The sequence below is a fragment of the Aptenodytes patagonicus genome, chromosome 17, assembly GCF_965638725.1.
Source record: "Aptenodytes patagonicus chromosome 17, bAptPat1.pri.cur, whole genome shotgun sequence".
NCBI classification, from domain to species: Eukaryota; Metazoa; Chordata; class Aves; order Sphenisciformes; family Spheniscidae; genus Aptenodytes; species Aptenodytes patagonicus.
In genome coordinates this window covers 9,588,262-9,613,164 of record NC_134965.1, presented here as the reverse complement: position 1 = coordinate 9,613,164, position 24,903 = coordinate 9,588,262, and the positions used below count along the sequence as shown (strand labels likewise).

Below are 24,903 nucleotides of genomic sequence, written 5' to 3'. Positions count from 1 at the left end.
GCGAGGCGCGCTGGAACGTGACCGCGTGCCGCGGTCGTTCGGGAGGCGCCGGTGCTGAGGCGGGTGAGGCGGCCGGGCCGGGCCGGGCCGTGACAGGGGGTGTGCGCAGCCTGGGGCTGGAGTGGGGGGCACTGGTCGTGGGAAGGGGACAGAAACAGCTGAAGGGCTGGTGGGCCTGAGCGGCCCTGACCCAGGAACGGTGCTGGCTTTGTCCTGCCTTCGTCCAGTCAAGAGAGGCCTACGCACCTGGCAGGCTTTAGGGGTGTTTCTGTGATCCCCCAGCCGTCCCCTCTCCCTTTTGTAGAGACCTCACCGCTCTCTACAACTACCTGCAAGGAGGTTGTAGTGAGGTGGGGGTCGGTCTCTTCTCCCAAGTAACAAGCCATAGGACGAGAAGAAATGGCCTCAAGTTGCTCCAGGGGAGGTTTAGACTGGACGTAACGAAAAATTTCTTTACTGAAAGAGTGGTGAAACATTGGAACAGGCTGCCCAGGGAAGTGGTGGAGTCCCCATCCCTGGAGGTATTTAAAAGACGAGTAGATGAGGCGCTTAGGGACATGGTTTAGTGGGCATGGTGGTGTTGGGTCGACGGTTGGACTCGATGATCTTAGAGCTCTTTTCCAACCTTAATGATTCTATGATTCTATGATTTTCCTCCTTGGGACCGCATTTCCCCTTGGCCAGGCCTTGCCTGCTAACAGAGTCCCCCGTCTGCGTCTCATGGGCAGGCCTTTCCCCAGAGGGCACACCTGGGGGGCAGGGAGGTAGCCAGTGGGACTAGAGGGCTGAGTTGCCTTCACCCTCCATCTCAAGGTTTGTCTGGAGGAGACAGCCATGACTCATTGTGTCAGCTACTGAAGTTGTTGAAGTCTTTGAGCTGTGACGTTTTGCAGCTTCATTAGATTTCATACTTTCTCCTAGTTCTGTCGAGGAAAGAAGATGGCTCATGCTCTCCCTCTTCCAATTCCCTGCCCAGTCCAGCTTGGAAGTATAAAAGGTGACTCCCTGGAAGCTCAATTGCATGAGTATGTCAGGCAAGGAAACTATGTGAAAGTGAAGAAGCTTCTGAAAAAAGGTGAAAGCTAAGTTTATACAAGTGCTGGCAGAAAAGTTTTACTTTTTCCTGTATGCTTGTATTTGTGGTAAAAAATAGTCAGCATACTGTCTGTACAATTCAGTTTTGTGAGTGAAATATATTTACAAAATGAATTCTAGTTGGCCTTTTCTGGTAAGTGGCACTAATTATTGAATCAAAAAATGTTTTATGAAAATAAGTAAATTGAAGAGAAAACGAAGTTTTTAGTTGTAAGGTGCTCATAAGGAAATGATCGAGGTATTGTAAAACTAAAATTCTGAAAGTCTGCTTTAGGAATATAGTCTTTAAATGGGATTTTAACGTTAATTCTGGTTGCAAAGTGCTTGAGGTATGGTTTAGATACTGGTATTTTCGACACCTAGATTTTTAACTACATGGCAACAGGAATTTTGTAAATGAAACCTAATATTTGATGCAGCTCTATTTGGCTTTTACTGTCAAGAACTTCAATAGCACGTGCTGTTCCTAGAGGTGCGACTTCTCTATAGCAGAGGTGACTGGATGTGCAAGCCGGGGGCTGCGTGCGGAGAGGCGGCGCCCGGCCCCGGGGCGGTGACGGGGTGAGGGGCGCTGGGCTCCCGCAGGAGCCGCTGCAGACGGGTCCCTCCGCGCCGCGGGGCTGCGCGGGCGGGGCGGGGCGGCGCGGCCTCCCCGCACGGGGCGGTGCCCGCGCGGCTGCCTGTGTGAGAGCGGCGCGTCTGATTGGGCGTCTGAGGCAGAGGATGCAAACGAGGGGGCGTGTCCCGCTTAACCGCCCCGCGCGGCGGTGCCGCGGGTCGCGGAGGGGGCCGTGGGTGGCGGGCCGGGGTTCCGCGTGGGCGGGGACTCGTGGGGAGCGCGGTGGGGCCGCGGTCGTTTCCCGCGTGTCGGCGTGGTGGGGTGCCCGTGTTCTGGAGGGCGGTGCGTGCCGGTGGGGCTCGGCGCGGGGGGGAGCGTGTGGCCAGGACTATACTTTCAGGGGTCATTTCTGTAGTTGGTCACTAGAGGAGAGTGATCGTACGTGTACGGCGTCACAAGCCACGAGGAGGAGCGGGGTGTTCTCTCCTGAGCGCGAAGCGGGCGGGCGGTGCTGCTTGGGCAGGAGCCGCCCGCCATTGATGACCGTTCCCGCCCCTGCGGGGGCCGGGAGGGAGAGAGCACGGGCTGAGTGGTTTGTGGCCCTTTTTTTTCTTGGTTCCAAAAGCAGTTGGTGTGGCTGGCGGGGGGCGCTTCCCGGCGGAACACGTAGAGTCTCGGCTGCTTCCTGCGTCCCAGAACGAGAAACCAGTACTTGGTTTCTCACAAGTCCCTCAGTGGATTTTCGATAGCAGTGATGACCGTACGGGCTGCCAGGCAGGTTTAGGTTTTAATGTCCGAGGGGCCAAGGTTAGTTGTTCAGTGAAAAGAAATGCTTTGAAAGTTTGTTAGTACCTGGGCGTGCAAGTTAGGCAGTGGTATTCTCAAGCCCCCTGTTGTGTAGGGCAAGGTGACGTGGTGAGTGCTGTGGAGTTGTTTCTGATGAGCACTGTTCATGAGAGAGTGACGAGGGGCTGGGGAGAAACTGCTCAGGATTCGCCTTTCATGACCTGTTGCAGAAGTCTGTGTCACTCAGGCTAGATCTGGAGCATGGTAAAGCTTTGACCAGAGTCTGATGGGGATTAGGGAGAAAGTGCTTGATAATGTGCTCTTTATGCCGTGCAATGCCATGGAAGATGGGATACCCTGTGGCCTCAGGATCCAACCGGATGTATCTGCTGGGGTCTGGGGCTGGGAGAAACTGATCAGTATTGTATTGACAGTATGGTGTGGAAGTCCTTGGTGCTCAGGCTGGATCCAGAGATATAAAGGATAGTGTTAATTACAGTGGTACTCTGTGGGGTTGTTCTAGTTAGTACATGAGAGTGTGCCTGAAAGTTTTGGGCCTTGGTAGCCCCTGGAAGCCAATGCATCCCATTCAGAGCACCAGGCAAGAGTCGTGCAGTGCTGCCTGGTGTTGGTGCCTGGGCCTCTTCTCCTCTGGTAGCATGAGGCAGAGGGAGCATGGACTGAGATGGTCGTCTCTTCTGTTGTGTCACGAGAACTGCAACGGCCCAGGCCCGGGTGAGTGTAGCCCCAGTGCGGGACGTTTTGCTTGCGGAGCCCTGGCACTGCGGACCCGTACTTGCGTGGGTGGAGGACGGGGCGGCGGGAGGCGGCGGGCCGGGCCGGGCCGGGCCGGGCGGCCTGAGCGCGGCTGCGGCGTCCCGTGTCGCGGGGGAGGAGCCGCGCGGCTGCCTGTGTGAGAGCGGCGCGTCTGATTGGGCGTCTGAGGCAGAGGATGCAAACGAAGGGGCGTGTCCCGCTTAACCGCCCCGCGCGGCGGTGCCGCGGGTCGCGGAGGGGGCCGTGGGTGGCGGGCCGGGGTTCCGCGTGGGCGGGGACTCGTGGGGAGCGCGGTGGGGCCGCGGTCGTTTCCCGCGTGTCGGCGTGGTGGGGTGCCCGTGTTCTAGAGGGCGGTGCGTGCCGGTGGGGCTCGGCGCGGGGGGAGGGTGTGGCCAGGACTATACTTTCAGGGGTCATTTCTGTAGTTGGTCACTAGAGGAGAGTGATCGTACGTGTACGGCGTCACAAGCCACGAGGAGGAGCGGGGTGTTCTCTCCTGAGCGCGAAGCGGGCGGGCGGTGCTGCTTGGGCAGGAGCCGCCCGCCATTGATGACCGTTCCCGCCCCTGCGGGGGCCGGGAGGGAGAGAGCACGGGCTGAGTGGTTTGTGGCCCTTTTTTTTTCGTGGTTCCAAAAGCAGTTGGTGTGGCTGGCGGGGGGCGGTTCGCTGGGAGCCTGCGAGCAAACACGTCGCAGCAGAACGCGTAGAGTCTCGGCTGCCTCCTGCGTCCCGAGCCCCTCAGTGGATTTTTCGATAGCAGTGACAGTGTGGGCCTTCCAGAGGCGGGGCAGGGGAGGGGGGAAGCCGCCAGGCGGGTTTCGGTTTTAATGTCCGGTGGGGTGGGGTTGTTCAGTGAAAAGAAATGCTTTGAAAGTTTGTTAGTACCTGGTTGTGCAAGTTAGGCAGTGGTATTCTCGAGCCATCTGTTGTGTAGGGCAAGGTGACGAAGCCAATGCATCCCCTTCAGAGCACCAGGCAAGAGTCATGCAGTGCGGCCTGGTGTCGGTACCTGGGCCTCTTCTCTGGTGGTGTGGGGCAGAGGGAGCACAGGACTGACACGGTCGTCTCTTCTATTGTGTCATGAAAACTTTGCAACTGGCCCACGCTGTCGAGGAGAGAGGCTGGGATGCAAAGTATGGAATTACACGAATAATTCTTTATTCATGCACATGAGGTGTCCCATTCAAACTGGGGCACCCTGGATGCAGTTTTACACATGGCTCATACACCTTTCAGTCATTCAGGTACAAGATGATTTGACCAGTCGCTACTTCGCGCGCTCTCTCTCTCTCTCTCTCTCTCTCTGTGCTGTTTTGCAAAGCAACTATAATTCTATGGTGTCATTTGCTTCTTTCTGGATCTAGGCATCCACGGAGTCAGTCTTGCTGCAGTTACTTATCTATGATGCCAAATAATGGGAGGGTTTCACAGAAGTGTTAGAGGGGCTAGGGTGCTGGCCTTACCTGGGTATTCCAGGGGTATCTTTTGTTCTTCCTGGACAGCTTTTAAGACTCTGAGAAAAGGTCATTACCTTCGGGGTGGGGCCTCTCCTTCTCCTTGCAATGAGTTAGGGTCCTTTAGTCATGCTCACTCAACCACGACTATGCAGAATGCCATTACATATCTTAAGAAAGTTCATACAGTTTCATACGGTGAAGAATAATTGGTGCAATAGTTAGGAAATGAGATTTTCCTAACAATTGTCAAGAGGATGTTTTTTATAGCCTCCGGGTGACTTTGAAGAAAGCGTGGGCTTTTGTATTAGCTGTAACTTGTCCGTGGCTCTGCAGTACCTGGGATCTGGAGTCTCCTCGGACTCTTTAGAAATTACCGTTTGAGAGGTGATGGTGTTTGTCAGTAGCTGATAGAGCTGCAGCCACCCGAGACTGGGCGTGACGGGCTGTGCTACCACCAGGGTCCCGTTTCTGCTCCCGGAGAAAGTCGTTGGCGTCGCGGTTAGCCAGCCCAGGCCCGGGTGAGTGTAGCCCCAGTGCGGGACGTTTTGCTTGCGGAGCCCTGGCTCTGCGGACCCGTGCTTGCGTGGGTGGAGGACGGGGCGGCGGGAGGCGGGGGCAGCGGGAGGCCGCGGGCCGGGCCGGGCCGGGCGGCCTGAGCGCGGCTGCGGCGTCCCGTGTCGCGGGGGAGGAGCCGCGCGGCTGCCTGTGTGAGAGCGGCGCGTCTGATTGGGCGTCTGAGGCAGAGGATGCAAACGAAGGGGCGTGTCCCGCTTAACCGCCCCGCGCGGCGGTGCCGCGGGTCGCGGAGGGGGCCGTGGGTGGCGGGCCGGGGTTCCGCGTGGGCGGGGACTCGTGGGGAGCGCGGTGGGGCCGCGGTCGTTTCCCGCGTGTCGGCGTGGTGGGGTGCCCGTGTTCTGGAGGGCGGTGCGTGCCGGTGGGGCTCGGCGCGGGGGGAGCGTGTGGCCAGGACTATACTTTCAGGGGTCATTTCTGTAGTTGGTCACTAGAGGAGAGTGATCGTACGTGTACGGCGTCACAAGCCACGAGGAGGAGCGGGGTGTTCTCTCCTGAGCGCGAAGCGGGCGGGCGGTGCTGCTTGGGCAGGAGCCGCCCGCCATTGATGACCGTTCCCGCCCCTGCGGGGGCCGGGAGGGAGAGAGCACGGGCTGAGTGGTTTGTGGCCCTTTTTTTTTCGTGGTTCCAAAAATAGATCGGCGCTGTATTTGGCAAGTGGGAGTTTGTATCGACCTGCGAGAGGCTTCGCGCCCGCCGAGGAGGGTGGAGACTTTTCTGCTACAGCAGAGTCTGAGTCGGGGAGAGCTGCGGCATTGTGCGGGTGCTGCGAAGGGGTTTTAGTGCTGTCGGGGAGGGGTTGAGAACGTGTTGGGGCCGGGGAGACTCTGGCTCTCTTCGCCGTCACGTCGCGCTGTCCCTGGAAGGCCGGGTGCCTTTGGAGCCGCGGGTGTCGCTCGTTGGCGTTGGAGCGGGTCAGGCAGAAGCTGGCACTGAGCCGCCGAGCAGCGCGGGTGAGAGGGGCTTCGGGGGCCGCCCTAGCGCCGCTCAGAGCCGCGCGTGCTCGTTGTTGTTGCGTCACGTATGCCACCGCGCCCCGGACCCGGCCTGCGCCTGGTGGTTGGGGGAACGGTGCGCTGAGAGCGGTTTCTGGGGTGCCTTCAGTGGGTGCCCCGGGGAGCGCGACCGAAGCGTTGCCCGAAGCCCCCCTCGGGCGGCACCGCGCTCCGGTGCGGAGCCCTGCGGCCCGCTGCCAGAGGGCGTGCGGGCGCTGCCCGCGCGGCTGCCTGTGTGAGAGCGGCGCGTCTGATTGGGCGTCTGAGGCAGAGGATGCAAACGAAGGGGCGTGCCCCGCTTAACCGCCCCGCGCGGCGGTGCCGCGGGTCGCGGAGGGGGCCGTGGGTGGCGGGCCGGGGTTCCGCGTGGGCGGGGACTCGTGGGGAGCGCGGTGGGGCCGCGGTCGTTTCCCGCGTGTCGGCGTGGTGGGGTGCCCGTGTTCTGGAGGGCGGTGCGTGCCGGTGGGGCTCGGCGCGGGGGGAGCGTGTGGCCAGGACTATACTTTCAGGGGTCATTTCTGTAGTTGGTCACTAGAGGAGAGTGATCGTACGTGTACGGCGTCACAAGCCACGAGGAGGAGCGGGGTGTTCTCTCCTGAGCGCGAAGCGGGCGGGCGGTGCTGCTTGGGCAGGAGCCGCCCGCCATTGATGACCGTTCCCGCCCCTGCGGGGGCCGGGAGGGAGAGAGCACGGGCTGAGTGGTTTGTGGCCCTTTTTTTTTTTTTCTTGGTTCCAAAAATAGATCGGGTTTGTAGTATGTGACTGAGCTCGCCACGCAGTTCTCGTTTCCGATCCCTATCCCTCTAGGCTACCTTTTTTCTTTTTAATGTGGAATGGAATTCATTATTTTGAGGAAAATTGGCTAAAGTAACGAAATAGTCGTCCCACTCTTAATTGCTACTTTAGAAGAATTTAATTTTTTATTAATGCAGTCCTCTGGTGTTATCTCTGCTCATCCAGATTAATACTTTGCCTCTGATATTTGTACATCCTTTATTTGAAAACACTGTGGACAAGCAGTTCATGGTAGGTACAGAAAGTGACAAGGAAGGTCGTTTGCTCTTTTTTCAATTTCTGTTCATATCATTACGTTTTTGTATTTCCAGTATCTCAGAGGGAATGTGGCAGTCAGTTTCAGTGTTAATGAACCATTGCCTTTTATCTGACGGCGGGGGGAACAGGCACTGTCCTCATCATCTTTTGTTTTCTTGTAGGTATTTTTGTTGATGCTGTAAATTCCATGGGCCAAACTTCTCTCTTCACTGCTGCATTGCTAGGTCTTGGTAAAATAGTGGATGTGCTGTTGGATTATGGCTCAGACGCTAATCAGTTAAGTATAAAATTAAATTTTTATTCTTAAATTGAAACTACTGTTTAATCTTTCAGTATTTTTAGTCAGTGTAATACACAATATTTACTGTATATAAATGAAGGCGTGCTTAAGATGCATGTTGCTATTTTAGCCAGAGATCCTCAGAGGTAAGTAGGTGCCTAATTCTCCTTATTTCGTGGTGTATGTTGTTGTTTGGGAGTGTAGGTTGAAACATTTCTGCTTTTAATGTTCCTCAGTCGCTGTTACGATGGAAGCACCCCAGTCCATGCAGCTGCTTTCTCAGGAAATCAGTGGATTCTCAGCAAGTTACTGGATGAAGGAGGTGATCTGAGAGTACATGATAAAGATGGAAAAAATCCTCAGTACTGGGCTATGTCAGCTGGAAAAGAAAGCAGTGCTCAGGTATGTGTGTGTAATACGAGTTGAATGTGTGCTAGACATGTGCTCGCATCTTCATCTTAAAGTGAAGAAACTCCAACGTTCCAGGGAGAAATTCTTGGCTTTTACATGTTAGATCACTATTTAACATTATTTTTCAACATCAGTAATGGTATTTTGAAGCCCTCATGATACAGATTATTTAACTAAGGTTTTGCTCAGGTGCTGGGATGTGTCTGACTGTAACTTGTTAGGACCTTTATGTATAAGCGTGCAGGGAGGAGAATGACAGGCCCTTGTTTTTGATCCTTGATGTATGTAATTTGTTTGCATGTGTGTGCAATTCAGGAGTAAACCTGAAGTAGTTTTCAAGTGTATCTCATTCTGTGCATGAACAGTGTCAGCAAATGTGTCATTTTTGCTAGCATGGCAGCAAAATGTGGTATCAAGAAGGCTTATTCATTACTCCAATATTGATTTAAAACTCATAATACTCCTCTTTCCTGTTATTACAATGCTCCTCTTAAAAAGAAACCTGATATTATAATTTTCAGTGGGTGAATGTCTTGAAGTTAGTCATCTAGTGTATGAAGTAAGCTTTCTCTTACGTTTTCATGTAATTGATTTTCTTCAAGTTTTTCTGTGTATCCATTTCTTGAAATGCCTATTTAAATATTGCGAGTAACTAGTTATTTTTTCAGTAGTCATGATCTATTAATTTAAAATGGTTTATCTTGCAGTTCTGAGGTAATTTTTGTTGTTGTTGTTTTTTCCCTCCCCCTCCTCTCTAGATGCTGGAATTTATACAGCGTTGTACATTCCACATGCAGGCTGCTGTTCAGAATTTTCCTTCTGATCTACTCAGGAAGGTTGGCTCATCAAAAGCGCTGGTCTGCAGTCCATCTAGGTTTGGTGGCCTTGTTCAAGGGTAAGAATATATTCTCAAGTACCGAGGGATTGAGCTACAAGGACTTTTACTTCCATATTCTGTTATCTTAAAATTAACATGTTCTTGTTTCTTTTTGACAAGATCAGATTTAAAACCAATGTGTGTTAGGAATGATGATGCTTTTTATTTCTGTTGCGAGAGCTCCAAATAGAAACTCTCATAGTTGTAAATATCTGTATATTAAGAGATACTCTTGAAATCAGCAATATGAAGTCCTGGATTTTAATAGTATTAAAATGGTGGTAACATGAAGCAGTTTGTTTCTTGACCTTTTAAGATCACTGCAAATCTTTTGGGGGTGTGTTTGCAAGTGTTTTAAGAGCTTTTATGTCAGATACATGTTAGGAAAAATACATACTTGTGAACAAAAAGCGATGCGGAATGCCTGTATATATATATATATATCTTTTTTTATTTAATTGGCTATCTTGGTTTAAACAAATATATATCATAATGGTGTATCTAAAAAGTTTTAATGACTTGCACAATAATTTGGAATTTCAGCATCCACCATTACACTTTTTGTGTGGGACCAGTCAAATGCAACATTTGAAATACATGGCTGTTGCAGAATTTCTGCATTTTTCTCTTTTTTTGTATTTTACTCAAACCCTTGGCGTATTAGTTACTCTTATTGCTTATGTTTTTGATACTTAGAAATGTTGACAGTCCTCTGGGTAGATTTCTAAAAGGTGGAGATAATGCAACCAAGAACATTTACAGCTTTGGTTTTGGGAAGGTAAGATGCTATGGATAACGGTTTTCTAATGATATTAGTACAGTTTTTCAGAGTCACATATTCTTCACAGTAACTACCCCACCTGTGTTATTTTTAATTTTTACTGTGTTCTTATTTCTACTGAAATGGTGGAAAAAACTGGAGAGCGCAAATATTCAGGCCTTTAGTTGTTAGTAGTGTCCTGCCTATCAGAGGAAGCTGTTTTGGAACAGGCAATAGAAACTCTCCTGTTAAACGTCGCCTGTGGGAGTTCGTGGTGACTCTTTCTGCTTTCCCTATTGCAGCTTCACTAGACAGTTAGGCTTTTGACTAAGATATCTTAGCATGTCATTTTGATGCTTTGGCTGATGCTCCCATTGCAGTGATTGCACTCCAGTTTTTAGTGAGCTTGCAGCAGATGTGACGGATCTTGGGAACTGTTGCATATTCCTTTTGGTTATGCCCTGGTGGTGTTTCAGTTTTATCTTGCAGGCAGCAGGCATCTAGGGTACTTGGCATCTCTCCCTATTATTGGGGAAAAAGATGTGGTTCAGGCAGATGATGAACCAACATTTTCTTACCATGTTGGACCATGCATGATCATGACAAAGTAAGTGGAATCAAAGGGATTTTAGCCCCTCTTAGTGTGTATCTGTTACTATTAAGCAGCAAGCTGTTGTACCAGATGCTTTGTTTGGATAGTTTTCCTTGTCTGTTCTATATTCATCCACTGCTTTCTGCTTGCAACTTGTTTTCTGCAGTCCACGGATTAATATCTTCTTTAGACTCCCTTGATATCTGTAGGTTGCTCTTGCCCTTTCCAGCAATATTAACCCAATTACGGTATTCATTGATAGCAATGTTACAGTACTGATTCCTTTTGTGGTGGGAAATCTGTTGCTGGGGTCACACAGATTGCATTGTTCAGTGTTTAGTCCTTGTAATTGTTGGGTCAGACCTCAGGCCTCCAGATATGCATGTCTGCAGCCCATTTGCTCGAACCTATGGTGAAATGAGAGTTGCAAGTATAGACTGAGCCTTTTTTATTTTTTTATCTTTTGTATTGTGTAGCAAGTAGTTGTGCCTCAGAGGCATCCAGAGAATTGACAAATCGGTGATTTAATCTTCCCAAAGCTCTGGCTTGTATCGCAGTGGGCTGATGGCCTTTAGTGAGAGGAGTTTGAGTGTCCTTGTTCTTTACCTTGGGTCATGGAAGGGTAGCATCTTTGGACAGCAAACCTGTCCTGCTACATCCAGTCTTTAACAGGATGAGAATTTATTGTCAGTTTGAAAGAGTGTATGCTATAGCCAGGATCATCACAGTAATGTTACTAACAGTAGGAGACAGCACCAGAGCATTTCAGAACTACAAAATTATTTGTAAGTAAACCTGTTAACTGGAAAAAAATACTGCAGAAAGCATCTCGTAGAAATTCCTCTTCTTCTCCTTGTAGCTTAATGTGGGGAGGCAGCAGAGTTACAGTGAAGGAACTCAGCTTTGAGCCCCATCAGAACTGTAGTAAACTACGCTTAGCTGATCTTCTCATTGCAGAGCAGGAACATAGTAGGTAAGAAAGAATGTGCAGTAGCCGCAAGTGCTCCTGGGGTTTGGGTGTCTCCAGTGATGTGAGGAAATGTGATTAACCTCGGGAGGGCTGTCAGGCTGTGGTTGCACTCTCCCTCTGAATGAGAATTACAGGTCTCATCTTCTCCTGTCTCTTCCCACTCCATTTGCTCCCCAGTGGATGATACAGGAGAAGGTGATAATCTCTTCTGGTATGTCTGGATGAATGCTTCATTGCACATGTCCTGGGTGGATTATTTATAGATTATCGTAGTTGCGACAGTAAGCACTGTTTCCTAAATGTCTCCTAATCTATGGTTCTTTTAAATAAATTTTGGGTATTTTAATGACAAATTAGAAGCATTCACGTATTAACTCTATCCCTGCCAAAACCAGGACGATTGGTAAAAAGGCCTAGAAGGCCAGGACTCTCTTAATCTCAGATTTGCCTTACAATTATTTTTTTCCTCTCCCTTTGCAGTAAACTCCGTCATCCTCATTTGCTACAGTTGATGTCTGTTTGTCTGTCTAGTGACTTGGAGAAAACCCGTTTAGTATATGAAAGGGTTAACTTTGGTTCTCTGTACAGCATCCTTCATGAAAGGGTAATCGGAATACTTGGTTTTTAAATAGTAATTAATTGAGAGGAGGAAGTTTAGTAACTGTATCTACCATCTTTACTCAAAGAACAAGAAGACAAAATCATTGGTCTGGGTTTCTATTTCATTGCACACCATCAGGTACTCTGGGTAAGCTGGTAAAGTTTGTAATTGGCAAATACTTCAGTTAATGTCTAGGTGCAATTGCCTTGATTTTCTTGTTTGGTGTCAGTTGTAAAATGGCTGCTGTTAAATTCAGTTGAACTTTTAATCTTCTGCATGTGGTTGTATACTGCAAATGTGGTGAGACCAGCTTTTGCCCTTGAGTATTTGCATGTAGTATATTGCAAACGGCCTGTGTATAAAAGTGAAGGCTTGAACTCAGTTGTGTTTGGGTTTTTTTTTAATCAACTGATCTGTGTTTTATTTTTGTCATTCAATACTTTTCCTTTTTTGCAGTTAATTGAGTCATTATTTTATTTCTTTAACTGTTTGAATGCAGACATCTAAGTTACTGGAGAAATTGCAGTCAAAGGCAAGAAATTCTAAGAGTTCATTCTGCTTCAGAGTGAATTTTGGCATAGTCGATATCTTTCTTTTTTTTTTCCTTAATTACTTTTTAAGGTACTATTAGTTGGTTTGGTATTGAGAACGAACATTATTTAGCAAGTGCAATTTGTCTGACTTTTACTGCAGTATGTTTCATGTTTGCTTTCTTTACCTTCTTCTGTACAATAATAGTTTTTCCCTACATCAAGCTTTAAAGACCTGCAATGCAAATTTGGTACTTCTGTTTTTTTTCAGCGTACAGAATTCCCAGTACTGCGCATGGAGACAATTTTGTATGTGCTCCTTCAAATTAATGATGCTCTGCGTTTTCTACACTCCCGTGGATTTATCCACCGTTCACTTACCTCCTATGCTATTCAAATTGTTTCTTCTGGTGAGGCAAAGCTGTGCAACTTGGAATACATGATAGAGAGGTAAAGAACTTCCTCACTGTTTCTGTGAAAGGGACAAACACAAGTAAAGTCACATTTAGTGCTAAATTGTGCTGAAGTGCCCCTCTTGATGACTAGGGACTCCTGCCTCTGAGTCAGGCAACAGAGTTAGAGGAGTAAAGAACTCCAAATTAACTTTGCCACAGGCAGTACAGCAAGTTTCAGGTGGACTTAGTTTCTGTGTTATAAGTATCTGAAAATAGAAACTAGTGAGAGAATCAGCTCTTTACCGGAGTATGAAAATACCATCATAGGAAAATAGAACCTAATCTTACAGAACAGAGATGAAATTCCTCTTCGAGTCATTAATTCTGCTGCTGGGCTAGAAATAAGTTAAGTCTCCTCTTGTTATACTGAACTTGTGCTTATGGAGGCTTACCTAAAATGGTTGAAGATTCCACACCTCGTTGAACTGGTAGTAATTAAGTGCCACCAGTGACAAAAAGAGTATTTCTTTTATGAGGGACGCCATTCATTTAATTTAGGAAAATTATTACTTATATACATCTTTTTTATTTCTTCCTGTAGTGCAGTCTGATTAGATTGTAAAGAAAGAGAGTAAAATTGATAATAAACAAAAATTTGCCAATGGTAATGTCCCGAAAGGAGCAAGAGACTTCCTAACCTCCTTGCAAGCTCAATTTGTTAATAAATCTTGGCGATTTCTTGGCTATTTCAGATACAGCTTACTATGAAATGAATAACAAAAAACCCTATAGTTAAATGTGAGGAGGAAGTTACCTTCTAGACATACGTATAAATTGCAAAATAAATGTTGACAGGCTAGGTGGCACCTGCTTGTATTTCACCCATGGTCAGAGAACGCTGGCCAGAGCTAAATGGTTGGTTGTAAAATTCCTATTGGGAAGTTTTCAACTTTCTCTGATTTCTTTTTGAGTCTAAATTTGTTAAAAGAGGTCTTACTTTTGCCAGAAAGTCTTTGCTGTAATGTGCCAAAATACACTTACTGGTGTGAAAATATGACACGTTTTTATTTGCAGGTATGCTCTGGACCTTTTAGGTATTTAAACTAAAAGCAGATATAACAAACTCAGGTGTTTAATTCCAAAAGATATACCTTCTAGTTGAGTGTGCTGTATGTCCCAATTTACAACTTTTTTCCCTTTATACAGCAAAGATGGTGGAGAACACAGTGATCTGACACGTATTCCTGTCCCAGTCCAGCTGTATAAGTGGTGCTCTCCTGAAGTAATCCTTGAGAAAGTTGTCACGGTCAAATCGGATATCTATAGCTTCTGTACAGTAGTGCAGGAGGCCTTGACAGGTATATCTATAGGTTTAGGCTTTTGTCACTAGGGTAACCCACTGAATGTTTTCAACCCTCCAGGCAAAAACCCCAAATGTTAATAGCAAAGACTACTGGAAACTTCTCTAAAATGTAATCAGAAAAGTTAAAATTGCATAACTAAAGGATGAGATTAATGGTTGGTATTAGAGAGATACAATTTTGTGTACAGTGTTTTTCTGGTTTTTATCTTTCCTCTTCATACGAGGACGACAAAACATTCAGTTAACTCTGCAATGTGCAAAACGAGCCTGTGCAGCTTTCATCTTTTTCATCACTAAGATAACTCACAGATAATGTATTGTTATTACAGATAATGTAACGTATGTTATGTATTGACTTTGACTATTTTGACAGTGAAATGGGATAAACAATTACCCTAAAAATTAAACCCTCTATTAGCTAGTTGATAATGAAGAATCCAGAGCATGGTTTACAGTGTAACTGTCTCTAGAGATTGCTGTCAGCTCCCTTTAAAGCATCCACTGTTGAAGTAAGATAAGGAGGAGATGCCAGACTGGACTGAGTGCTCGTTTGGTTTGTGACAGTAGTTGTAAATTAGGGAACGTGCTGACAATAATGCTTCAGTATCTCTGATTCTTTTCTCCTTTTTTCTTTTTTCTTTATTTTCATTAACATTGATATACAGCTTGTGACATAAAGTCTATATTTATGTCTTGCAGAGACCCCTCCCTGGAAGGGTGTTGAAGACTCAGTTATTAAACAGCTCATAATTTCGGGACAACAGTTAGAAGCAGATGTCAGACTTCCTATGCCCTATTACAGTATCGTAAAGTCAGGGCTAGAACCTAAACAGAAGAACCGCTCCATGAAACTTCAGGACATTCAATATATACTGAAAAATGACTTAAAGGTGACTTCCAGGATTGTAGCTTTTCATGTATTTAAAATGGCAGAGTTTTGTGTCCATTCAGATTCAAGTTGTTCTGCTTAAATCTAGGTGGGAGGCAATCTAAACATTGAGTATCCTTTTCTGATCATAGAGACAAACCACCTTAAAAGAGAAGGTAGGGACATTGAACTGTCAAATACAATTGTTTTTTACTCTCTTTTCTGTATTACAGGACTTAACTAAGTCTCAAACTGGTCATGCTGATGAAATGTCAAAAGCACAAAGACCCGCTGTTTTTGCAGATGTGAACATCTGTTTGGCATCAGCTTTTAGCTACCAGAAGAGAACACAGGAATTGCAGGGAAAAGAGGCAACCAAGGCTGGTGAGTTTTCTTCTAGCAAGATGTCACGTGTCCTCCACTTAGCATGTTCCTCAGTCCATAAAGGTCTAATATAAATAATTAAAATGTGAGCACTTACAGATTTTTATGACATAGTTTGAAAATAGAAATGAATAGAATCCAATAGCTTTGGATTCTAGCTACCGCCCTAATTGTTAATGTAAACTCAAGACTATAAGTCTGGTTAATAATTGAAGTTCAGGCACACTGTTTTCAGCAGAGGTGTTAAATGCTGCTCATGTAGTCTCTAAAAGGTGTTAACTCCTAAATGTACGAAAGCAGTGTGTTTGGACATCTGGAGAAATGGTTTAACAGTTAAAATCAAATTTTTCAGACAGCTCTACTGCCCCAAGATACTCTCTTTTTCCTGAGGAGAATAGTGCTTTAGTGGACCAAGAGGCGTCAACCAGTCTACAGCCAGTTGCACTAGACAAAAATTGTGATGTAGCTTCTGAACTCCAGACGACCCTCAGTGTGAGTGAGGCAGATGACAGCCTCTGTAGCTTTGAAATCAATGAAATCTTTGCCAGTTATCCAGAACTTCATGAAGATTTCCTGGAAGAAGGGGCTGGATTAGGTCAAACTCTAAAGGATGAAAAAAGGCAGCAAAAGGAAGAAGATAGGGCTACCCTCAGAGACCTGTATGTATTCCCTGGAGTGCACTGTGAGGAAAAGCCAATTTATGAGGAAGGTGGCTTTTCAGAATCGCGTACAGAGTACACTACAGAAGAGGAGGAGAGGATAAGTGAGGCCTCTGACCTGTGCATACTGGCACAGGTGAGGGGAGATGCTGGGAGAAGAATAAGTAGTCTGTCCCAAAATGAGCAGCACGTCAGCAAATGTGTCCTTAATTTAAAGATTGTTCAAAGCATGTTGCAGCAGGCAGCGGATTCCCTGTGCAGAACAGAGGAGAAACTGGACAAATTAGAGGCCACTGAAAAGCAAAAGAAGCTGCTCCAGGAAATCACAATGAATCAGCTTTCTAAGCAAACTTTTCAAGAAAGACACTGGAACGGATCTAATGATACTTCCCAAAATACCAATAACCCTTTTTCTGGAGTTAATACTTTTTTATGGAAGGCTGTAGGTCCACCATCAAGTGACTATATTCCACCACCAATAACATGTCAGGCAGAAGGAGCATTGGGTGGAGACAGTTTCCAAGCTGTTGCAAAGACAGCAAAGGAAATGGAGGCAATTCAAAATGAAAAGCGGAAGGGCTTTCATGAGAGGAGTAAGAGTAAAAATGAAAACAACCATCATGATCTCAGCTTCAGTGTGGTGAAAAGCTTGGATGATCACATAAGCCTAGACCATGAGGTAAAGTGCTGAGCTGGGTGACTGTGTTTATCATTTCTGTATTCCTTAGCAGGTAAAGAGACGTGGTTATGGATGGTGTCCAAGAGGAGGGATGAATCTGTCTTTTAAAATATATGCGCATACCATATGCATTATATATGGGAATGAAAATAGTCAGCTCAGCAGTGCAATAGTATTATTTCTTCTTTCTCCCCCCCGTCCCCCCCCGCAAAATACTAGTCCAGTGGCTCAGGAGGGAATAAAATCCTGTGCTAAAATGGAGATGGGACTGTCAGGGAAAAGGGCAAGCGGAGCAAGATTTTTGTTTGTATACTTAGTTAAGCTGTCATTAGTAAGGGCTTCTAAATAATTTTCATTATTAAATATAAGTAGTTGACATGCTTAGCCCAAAGAGAAAGAGAGAAATTCATGTACGTATCTGCTGTAGGAATAATCTTGAGTCATTTATGTCCGCTCATTCCCCTGGGAACTACATGGTATGATAGTCTGCCTGCATACATACGAAACCTGCTATAAATCCAGGGCAGAGTTTTCATTAGTCCTAAGGCCTGGAGTTGTCATCCTTTCTCATGAGCAGTGCTACTAAAATACAACCTAGGGAATAAAGTTTGCACGGTCCGGTTCTTAGTATATCTCATAGACAGCTCAACAAGTAATTACCAGAATGTTCGACGTGTGCTGAGTGATGGCTTGTTGGACTCGTTTCAGCATTTACTCCCATGTGTATCTGTAAGATGCAAAAAAAAGTTCAACTTGCAGTGTCAGAGAGGAGGTGATTCACTTTCTGCAGCAAGTGGAAGTGATGAAGAGAGGTGGTGAGTTTTGTTTGTATTCACAGAAGAGTTAACTCTTCCAGATTCATCTTGATACAACCACTGTCAAAAGTAGACACATCCAGGATCAAGGATGGCATTAAACGTTTTTTCAGTAAGCCGTCTGTCCAATTAGGACCCTACTGTGAGTCATTGTCAGCTGCAGAGCTGACAGGGTAACTGCTGCGACAGGGCAGTTACTTTTAAAGAGTGGTGTTCAGACAGATTCCAAATGCCTCTCTGATGGAGGTCAGTGGTGCAAAACTGTAACAGGTTCTCTCTCTGCACAGCCTCATTCAATTCTCAGCAGAAACGCTTTGGCTTTCATAGGTGTAGGTCTAGGACCTATGTTAGGGGCTGTGGGAGTAGAACAGTCTTGCTAAACCCAGTGACAACAGAGCATATGTTACTTCGTTACGTTTGCTGTGCTTTTTAATGTCATCCCTTGGTATTTCTAAGTATGGGTGGAAAGCACATATTAAAAGTACCCGGCAAAACTTGTGCAAATTAATGTATCTTACTAGTTGGAAAGATCGGGACAGGCACCTCCTTCAATGTTTGGGTCAAGTCAGTCGGGAAAACTGTTGCAGTTTTTAAGTTGATTCATGACCCGGTGGATCAGTAAGACCCGTTGGTAAAGGACGTACTTGGTTAGAACATAAATATGCCAGATGCTGACATGTGGTTAGATGATCAAGTGGATGAACTCTAGATTGGAATCGGGTTGGTGGTAGGGTTGTTGTTACACAAGTCTGAAGTTCTGAATATCTTCAGTTGTCCACTGATCTCCTTCCTGACCTGAATAAAACATATCTACATAGCATTCATTGTCTGTTAGTGTCTATATAGATATATCATCTGAAGGCAGTTAACAGCTTTTGAAATACAGATTTTAATGTACAGCTTGTCTGGTTAATCTGTAACAGACCTAAAAAACTGTCCGTGCTTTCTAAGCTTCTGACGGCTCAATCTGCTAGTTCTGTTGGGTTCTTAGAATATGTGTGCTCTCAGCCTTTTAATTAACATTAAAACAACTTCTAGTCTTTTACTGACTGGGGAATGCTTAACATGATACGCTTGTGCATTAACAGAGTTTGATGAATTTCATAACGACTTATTATAGGTGCTATCCAAAATCAAGATCTGAAATTTACAGTACAAAAATAAGTGAGGAAGGAAGGATGATGCAATCAGAATGGAGGAGTAAGTAAATCAGTCTTAACTTGGCATTAACGTTAGCAAGTCTTAACTGCAGTGCAGTGCATTAAAACTTAACACATTTTGTTACTTAAAGGTCTGTGTGCCTTAATTGCTGAAGCTCTATTAGGCTGTTCTTGGATGAAAACCAAACGAGTAGGATCCTGTGTCTTGCACATTCAGGGCATAAAATAATCACAACCACATTAAGACAGTTTGATTATAAAGCTCAAGGAATTTCTAGCCCTGTTTTGGAGGATGTAAGGGAGGGACAGCGTATGAATTTAGAAACGGTAGTATAGCAATGACCAGTGGATGGCAGTACAGGCATGAATAATAGAGAATGTAAACTAACAAAAATTGTTCATGTGAAGACTTGTCCATATCAATTTATGCAGGTTTTAAGCTTTCCTTAAAATGGAAGGAAGTGTTTAGCTCTTTTCATGATAAAGGAGTTTACAGGCTGTAACTTTAGCATTTTTAAGTCTGCAGACACAGTGGAACACAGGGAATGCTTTGAAGGTCCAGATTCTGTAGTGTGAACTGGTAATTTTGTTCTTTTTGTGTAGCTGAAGTAAAGCAAATGGCTAGAAGAGTGGCCTCAGGACAACTAGAACTCGGCTCTCCATATCCAGCCAGTGAATGTACATCTGAAAGTGAAGCAGAGAGTATAAAGGAAGCCTTTCAACATGTCACTGTTAGACTCCAAAAAAGTCAAGACCAACAAAGATACAGGTGGCAGACAGGTGATAATGTTGAGCCTTGGGATCTGGGCAGTGAGGATAGATCTGAATCTGAGGAGAGTGATCTGGAGTCTGCATTCAGAAGTTCTGGAGGTAAGGTTGAAAAACAAAAAATTTCTTCTCTTTTTGTCTCTTCCCATCTCCCAGCAGATTTCAGCTTCTGTGATTTTTGTTACAATAATTGTCAATTTTGTCTACCAGAGTCTTGCCCCCAGAGCAGGTCAATCACTCAGTCATTGGTGAACATAAATAATAGACTAAGATGAGTATTGCATGTTAACAGGTGGAGGTAATGTCCAGTGAGCTTGGAGACCCTTCATCATCGTTGGTTACCATGTATCAGCATGGGAGACCCAAAGCTTTCAAATCCACGAGTATGATTTCACACTTTATTTCTTTCAATTGGACTACAGAGATGCTTTTTCTGTAGTAGCATAGTGCGTGGTGCTTTTGTAATAGTTATGGATAAAGGAACAAGGAAAGCTTTAAATGCCTAGGTTAACGATGTGAGCATTTAAATGTCATTATTTTTCCATGTTCCTGGCAGACAATGTCGTTTTACTGTCAACTCTCATTGATATCCCATCAGTGGTTCAGATCACTCACTTCATGTTATTTTTTTGCCTAATAATTTTGTTCCCTTCTGACATCCTAGGGAGAAGTTGCCAGTCACCATCACAAGATGAACAAGCAGAGTCTGGAATAGCCATTCATAGGAATTCAGTCCTTCCTCAACAAGTTGAGAATCTCTCTAGAGTATGTATAGTAATCGAAGAAACCTAGTTGCAGCTAGTTATCTGTAAAACAGTTTAGCCTGGTCTCTCCATGTTGCACACTGAACTACCAAGACAGCTGATCTTTTCAGTTGTGATCTGACTAACAATCCCCCTACTCCCACCCCCTTTATTTTTTTTTTTTTGTTTGGTTCTGTAAACCATCAAGGTAATGTAAGGAGCAGGAGGTAGGTTGAAACTCAGAGTGATCAAATGAAATAAAATTTCAATTTGATGCAGTATTGTTTAACATTATTGACTAAAATGTATGTTCTTTAATGGAGAGTGGAGAAAGCATCTCAAATGATGATGTCTTTCACAGGGGCATTCAAGGGAATTACATTGTTCCCTTAATTCATCTCCTGATGTGTCTGAAGAATTCTTGACTCCTGATCATCACTATTTCCTTCCTCCTACTGCTCAGGGAAGTTCAGAACTAGAGGTAAAAATAACAGAAAAGACAGGAATGAAGTCTGCGTCAAGAACCTTGGACGTAAGTTACACAACGTGGTTTTATTATGCTCCCATTTGTTTTGAAGAAGAGCTGTAGAAAATGGGAGAATGACAGTTTTTATTCTTTTCTTTTGAAATAATATCTACAAATAAAGGTTCATGTAAAAGTAAGAAAATTCTAACTCTGTTCCTTTAAAACACATACCCCCACCCAAAAAACCCCCCCAAAAAACCTCCCAGACAACTAAAACCCCACAAACACCCAGACTCCCAAAACACCAGGGGCATGTTTTCTTAATTTGTTTACTAGGAAATTACGTAATCTGTGGCTGAGAAAAGTTTCAGGCAGTTGATAATCTCAGCCTGTCCTTCACAGCTCTATTGATTATAGTACTCAATAGTCTTAAAACAATCTTCATTCATTTCTTGAAGATTTGAAATTATTGTGTGGACTGTTGAATCCAATCCATGCTGTTTGATAAGCTCTTGAAAACTTTGTCTCTCCATTCTGATTGTTGTGAACATCATCCTGTGAGAGTTGTCCTACCCTTCGCAGCTTGCCTGTGAGAAATTGAATTTGCTTCCTTTTTTCCCCCCCTTCAGACCTCAGATGCTGAGGGCAAATTAGAAGATGCTTGTGAAGGATTTTTACAGAAACGGTTACCTGAAGATGCAGGATCAGGTAATCAGGTTTCAGGTAAATGTGCTCTTTCTTTTGAAGGTACTTCTGAGTCAGGGAGACGGAGTCTTGTTGCACTTACATTTTTGTCAGCAGCACTCCTGTCAGAAGGCTGGAGCTTAATTCTTCAGGATCACTTGGTCTCTTACTCCTCATTATTTTAGTGAGAGTTTGGGACGCTCAGGATTTTGGAAGATGAGGTTTGGGCATTGCAGTCACTGAAATACTGTTGAGTGCGATGATTATGTACTTGCTGTATTTCAGTTAAAGAAACCTTGTTTGCAACCTTTTTGTTTTTACCCTGGGGCTAAGTTTAATCTTTTTATGCAACTTGCTATGGTGCTGGAAGCTGAATTAGAGTTGTATTTACACATTAATATTCTTACTGCTAGAAGGATGTTGAGCTTATAAACTGTAAGAGCTGACAGTGTGTGTGTGCAGAATAATGGAAGGATCATCGTTGTTTCTCTAGTCTGTTGGCTCTCTTAGCTCAAATTTGTAAATGTTGTGATAGTCCCCAGTGCTTCAGTGGTTGACTGTCTGGCAGCCGTGGTATGTTTATGAAAATGCATCTTTAAAACACATTGGTCTCTTGGCAACAACAAAGGTCACAAGAACTAAAAAATTTAATGAAGTTGCAATTGCCTGTTCAATGAGTTGCGCCGCTTTCTTTTGTACTTGCAAAACCCAGTAACAGGGGACATTTGTTATTTGTATTCAGGAGGAAAACTACTATTCTGCAGCACAGCGGTGCAGAACTCTGGCAGTAACGCGCTAGGAGTGAATCAACTTAGCCATATGCCTGTAGCCAGGTAGATAGACTTATTTTCATCATCACTTCAAGCATAAATTAGGTTATAAAGTGTGCGCTCTATTAATTCTGCTTATATATCTAATACTCAAATAAGATGCCAGTGGTGTTTTTTAATGATTATCTACATATCATAGTTCCTTGCGAAGAAAACACTAAAAGGACTTTCACAAGTCTCATGGGGTTTTGTCTCTTACAGTGTTCAGTATTTTTTTTTTTTTTTTTTGCTTAATGAGGGAGCTAAAATAGGAAAAATAAATCATGTATATATTACAATTCCTTTTACACTGATAAACTACAGTATTAAACAGAGCAAAGATAATTCAAATTAAGACTTCTGTCATCTGTTTTAGTTTTGTTGTGCTTTGGTTTTGGAGCTCAGGTGGCACGAAGATCATGCCTTTTCCCCTCCCGTGAGAAGAATCTGATGCAAGTATGCTCACTGCATCTTGCCTGCAGATAACATTAGCCCATGCTTTGAGACTTGCAGTCTCATCTATCAAACATGAGGTGTTTATAACCAGTATTTTTGTAAATTTTATGTTCTACTATTATGCAGAGATGTTGGCCAGAATCACCACCTCATGCTGCAAGGGGTGCTTTCACTTAAAGAGGAACAGTCCTCGCTCTGAGGGTCTTTCAGCAGTGGCTTTCAGGCTTAAAAGCCCCTTCCCTCCCTGTAGCTCAGCTTTCCTTGTGTTCCTCCAGAGTTAGCAGCTGCTCACTTTCTCCAAGTGTGGGAGTGAGAGCTGGTTGTACTGTCTGTCAGTGTTGTACTCCCTCCCCTCCACTGGAGGAACTGAGTTACCAGTGTCAAAGGTAGGCAGCAAGCGTGTAAATACCTGGCCTTAAAGGTAATGGTTTTGGTTGCTCCCTTCACTTAGGAATTGAGCTTTTGCCAGCAGGACAGAAAGGACTGTTGCTCTCTGACCATATGACTAATCCCCTTTGAATACCTCTTTGATCTTGAATGGAGTTGTTAACAGTTTACAATGCAGACCAATCAAAGGATGATAAAACAAGGTAGTGATGTATATTCACAGATTTTTATTTAACTTTCAGTTTTGTTTTGAAACTGCATATGTCAATTAGAAGTTTTCTCCTTACCGGACACAAAGCCATAATGTGCTTAAAATGGCATTTTTCTCCTAGCACTCTCCATCTTCTAAGGTTTTAAGCAAAAGGTTTTTTTATAAGCTGCAGTCTACCTCAGAGAGAAAGTAGTCCTTTAAACTTTTTGAGAGAAAACTAAACAAATAATAATAAATAATAAATTTATTTTCGTAATTCTCTGAGAGGATTAATGAATATGACCTTTCTTCCCTCATTCCAGTGTTGAAGCAGTGCAAGAAGTGATACTGTGGGAGCCACAGGAAGAACGCAAAGAAAAAGATGTGTAAGAGCCACAGACCATTTTATATCAAAACTTCAGCAAGTTGGTCATTGTCATTGTAAAAGTTTTGTGTTGATGCAAAACAGGAAGATGAGACAGACCAAAGCTGAGAGAGAGAAAACTATCTGAAGTATTGAAAGAATATTTTCTCGTGATGAGTTGGGAGATTGGTATAAAAGAGTATCACATACCGTTGTCCTTAGTTTGACATATTTTCATATTCATAAGTAATTAGTGTTAATCTGGGTGTGCTTCTTTACATTAAAGTGTTAGGATTCCTTGTTTCTTCTGTCCATATTACACAGGAGAAATAAAATTACTTTAAAGAGCAAATTGTTAGTATGTGGCTAAATAAATTTTACTACAAAAGTAGCCTTGTGATTAAGATTCTCGGGAAGAATTTGCAGAATAGGTTTGTGACTCACCTAGAAAAGTTAACTTCTTTTTACAGATAATGGAGATTTGCATAGAAATTACTGATTTGGTAACAGTAGACGTCTGTTCATTTCATGGTCTTCTGAGGACAATGTAATCCAGGGTATATCTGCAGAAGATACCAGTTTAATACAATAAGATACCGCTTAATACAATCCTAGTCCTGTAGCCACTTAAGAATTTTTGTAGCTTGAGTGGACATCACTGCCTGTGCAGATCTTTAGCAGTTTCAGTTTATCTGAGTAATTCTTTTAAAGGTTCCGAAGACCTACATTTAGTCTTAATTAATGGATCGTTAATTTTTGTTAAACCTTGAGGTCTTCCCTTGGCTTTGGAGAGAGTTTTCTACCCAGTGGTTCATGTTTGAAGTTCCTGCCCTTTCTGGAGGCAGTTTCCTGAGCTTGCTTTTATAGGAGAATTACTAAAATTAAGAAATCCTGTAAAGGAAGGGAAAGCAAATAATTAACCTTTTCTGTCTTTGCAAGGTTACTGAAGATGGTGATCTTTAGCCTTCCAAGAATTCTGTGGGAAGTTTTCAAAGAGAATGTCTCTCTTCCTTCTGGAAAACTAGATAAGACTGAACAAAATTAAAATTTAAAGAACCTGAAAATAGCAGAATTTAGTGATTCGCAGGTGTAAGAAGTGGCTATTCTAACTGTCAGAACATCTTTCAATACTTCAGATCAGTGACAGATATTCAGGATTTGTCGAGTATCCCCTATGAGCAAGAGAACTACTGCAGGGATATAGATTGTAAAACGCCCAGAGTGACTCATGCACCAATGAGCGTCAGCACTCCACTCAGCTCAGGTAACTGCAGAGAGGAAAGAAGGAAGGACCAGTGAATTACTTTCTGTGCCAGGAGTCAGACCTTTCTGCCAAGACTTGCTGATGTAAAAATCATGGATGTGAATCATGGAACTCCATTCACATAGTACCAATG

The 24,903-nt window shown here is 44.5% G+C and overlaps 1 protein-coding gene and 4 non-coding genes across 5 annotated transcripts in view; all 5 read left to right on the top strand.

The window, feature by feature from the left end:
* The first annotated feature begins 939 nt into the window (after nucleotides 1-939).
* TEX14 (testis expressed 14, intercellular bridge forming factor) overlaps nucleotides 940-24,903 on the top strand; it is a 33,588-nt gene continuing 9,624 nt past the window's right edge. The window contains exons 1-22 of the mRNA XM_076354584.1: nucleotides 940-1,075; nucleotides 7,457-7,571; nucleotides 7,812-7,977; nucleotides 8,745-8,881; nucleotides 9,560-9,641; nucleotides 10,082-10,230; nucleotides 11,075-11,188; nucleotides 11,666-11,789; nucleotides 12,588-12,766; nucleotides 13,918-14,069; nucleotides 14,774-14,964; nucleotides 15,176-15,326; nucleotides 15,679-16,664; nucleotides 17,373-17,479; nucleotides 18,600-18,679; nucleotides 19,243-19,509; nucleotides 20,072-20,172; nucleotides 20,512-20,682; nucleotides 21,246-21,339; nucleotides 22,043-22,133; nucleotides 23,466-23,528; nucleotides 24,643-24,770. Of these exons, the coding sequence (XP_076210699.1) occupies nucleotides 940-1,075; nucleotides 7,457-7,571; nucleotides 7,812-7,977; nucleotides 8,745-8,881; nucleotides 9,560-9,641; nucleotides 10,082-10,230; nucleotides 11,075-11,188; nucleotides 11,666-11,789; nucleotides 12,588-12,766; nucleotides 13,918-14,069; nucleotides 14,774-14,964; nucleotides 15,176-15,326; nucleotides 15,679-16,664; nucleotides 17,373-17,479; nucleotides 18,600-18,679; nucleotides 19,243-19,509; nucleotides 20,072-20,172; nucleotides 20,512-20,682; nucleotides 21,246-21,339; nucleotides 22,043-22,133; nucleotides 23,466-23,528; nucleotides 24,643-24,770 (3,784 nt within the window). The remainder of the gene's footprint in view (nucleotides 1,076-7,456; nucleotides 7,572-7,811; nucleotides 7,978-8,744; nucleotides 8,882-9,559; nucleotides 9,642-10,081; nucleotides 10,231-11,074; nucleotides 11,189-11,665; nucleotides 11,790-12,587; nucleotides 12,767-13,917; nucleotides 14,070-14,773; nucleotides 14,965-15,175; nucleotides 15,327-15,678; nucleotides 16,665-17,372; nucleotides 17,480-18,599; nucleotides 18,680-19,242; nucleotides 19,510-20,071; nucleotides 20,173-20,511; nucleotides 20,683-21,245; nucleotides 21,340-22,042; nucleotides 22,134-23,465; nucleotides 23,529-24,642; nucleotides 24,771-24,903) is intronic.
* Nucleotides 2,039-2,248, top strand: LOC143168528 (small nucleolar RNA U3). The gene has a single exon (XR_012996739.1). It is a non-coding gene; the product is annotated as a small nucleolar RNA U3 (small nucleolar RNA).
* On the top strand, nucleotides 3,612-3,821 carry LOC143168527 (small nucleolar RNA U3). The gene has a single exon (XR_012996738.1). It is a non-coding gene; the product is annotated as a small nucleolar RNA U3 (small nucleolar RNA).
* Nucleotides 5,640-5,849, top strand: LOC143168526 (small nucleolar RNA U3). The gene has a single exon (XR_012996737.1). It is a non-coding gene; the product is annotated as a small nucleolar RNA U3 (small nucleolar RNA).
* On the top strand, nucleotides 6,736-6,945 carry LOC143168517 (small nucleolar RNA U3). The gene has a single exon (XR_012996728.1). It is a non-coding gene; the product is annotated as a small nucleolar RNA U3 (small nucleolar RNA).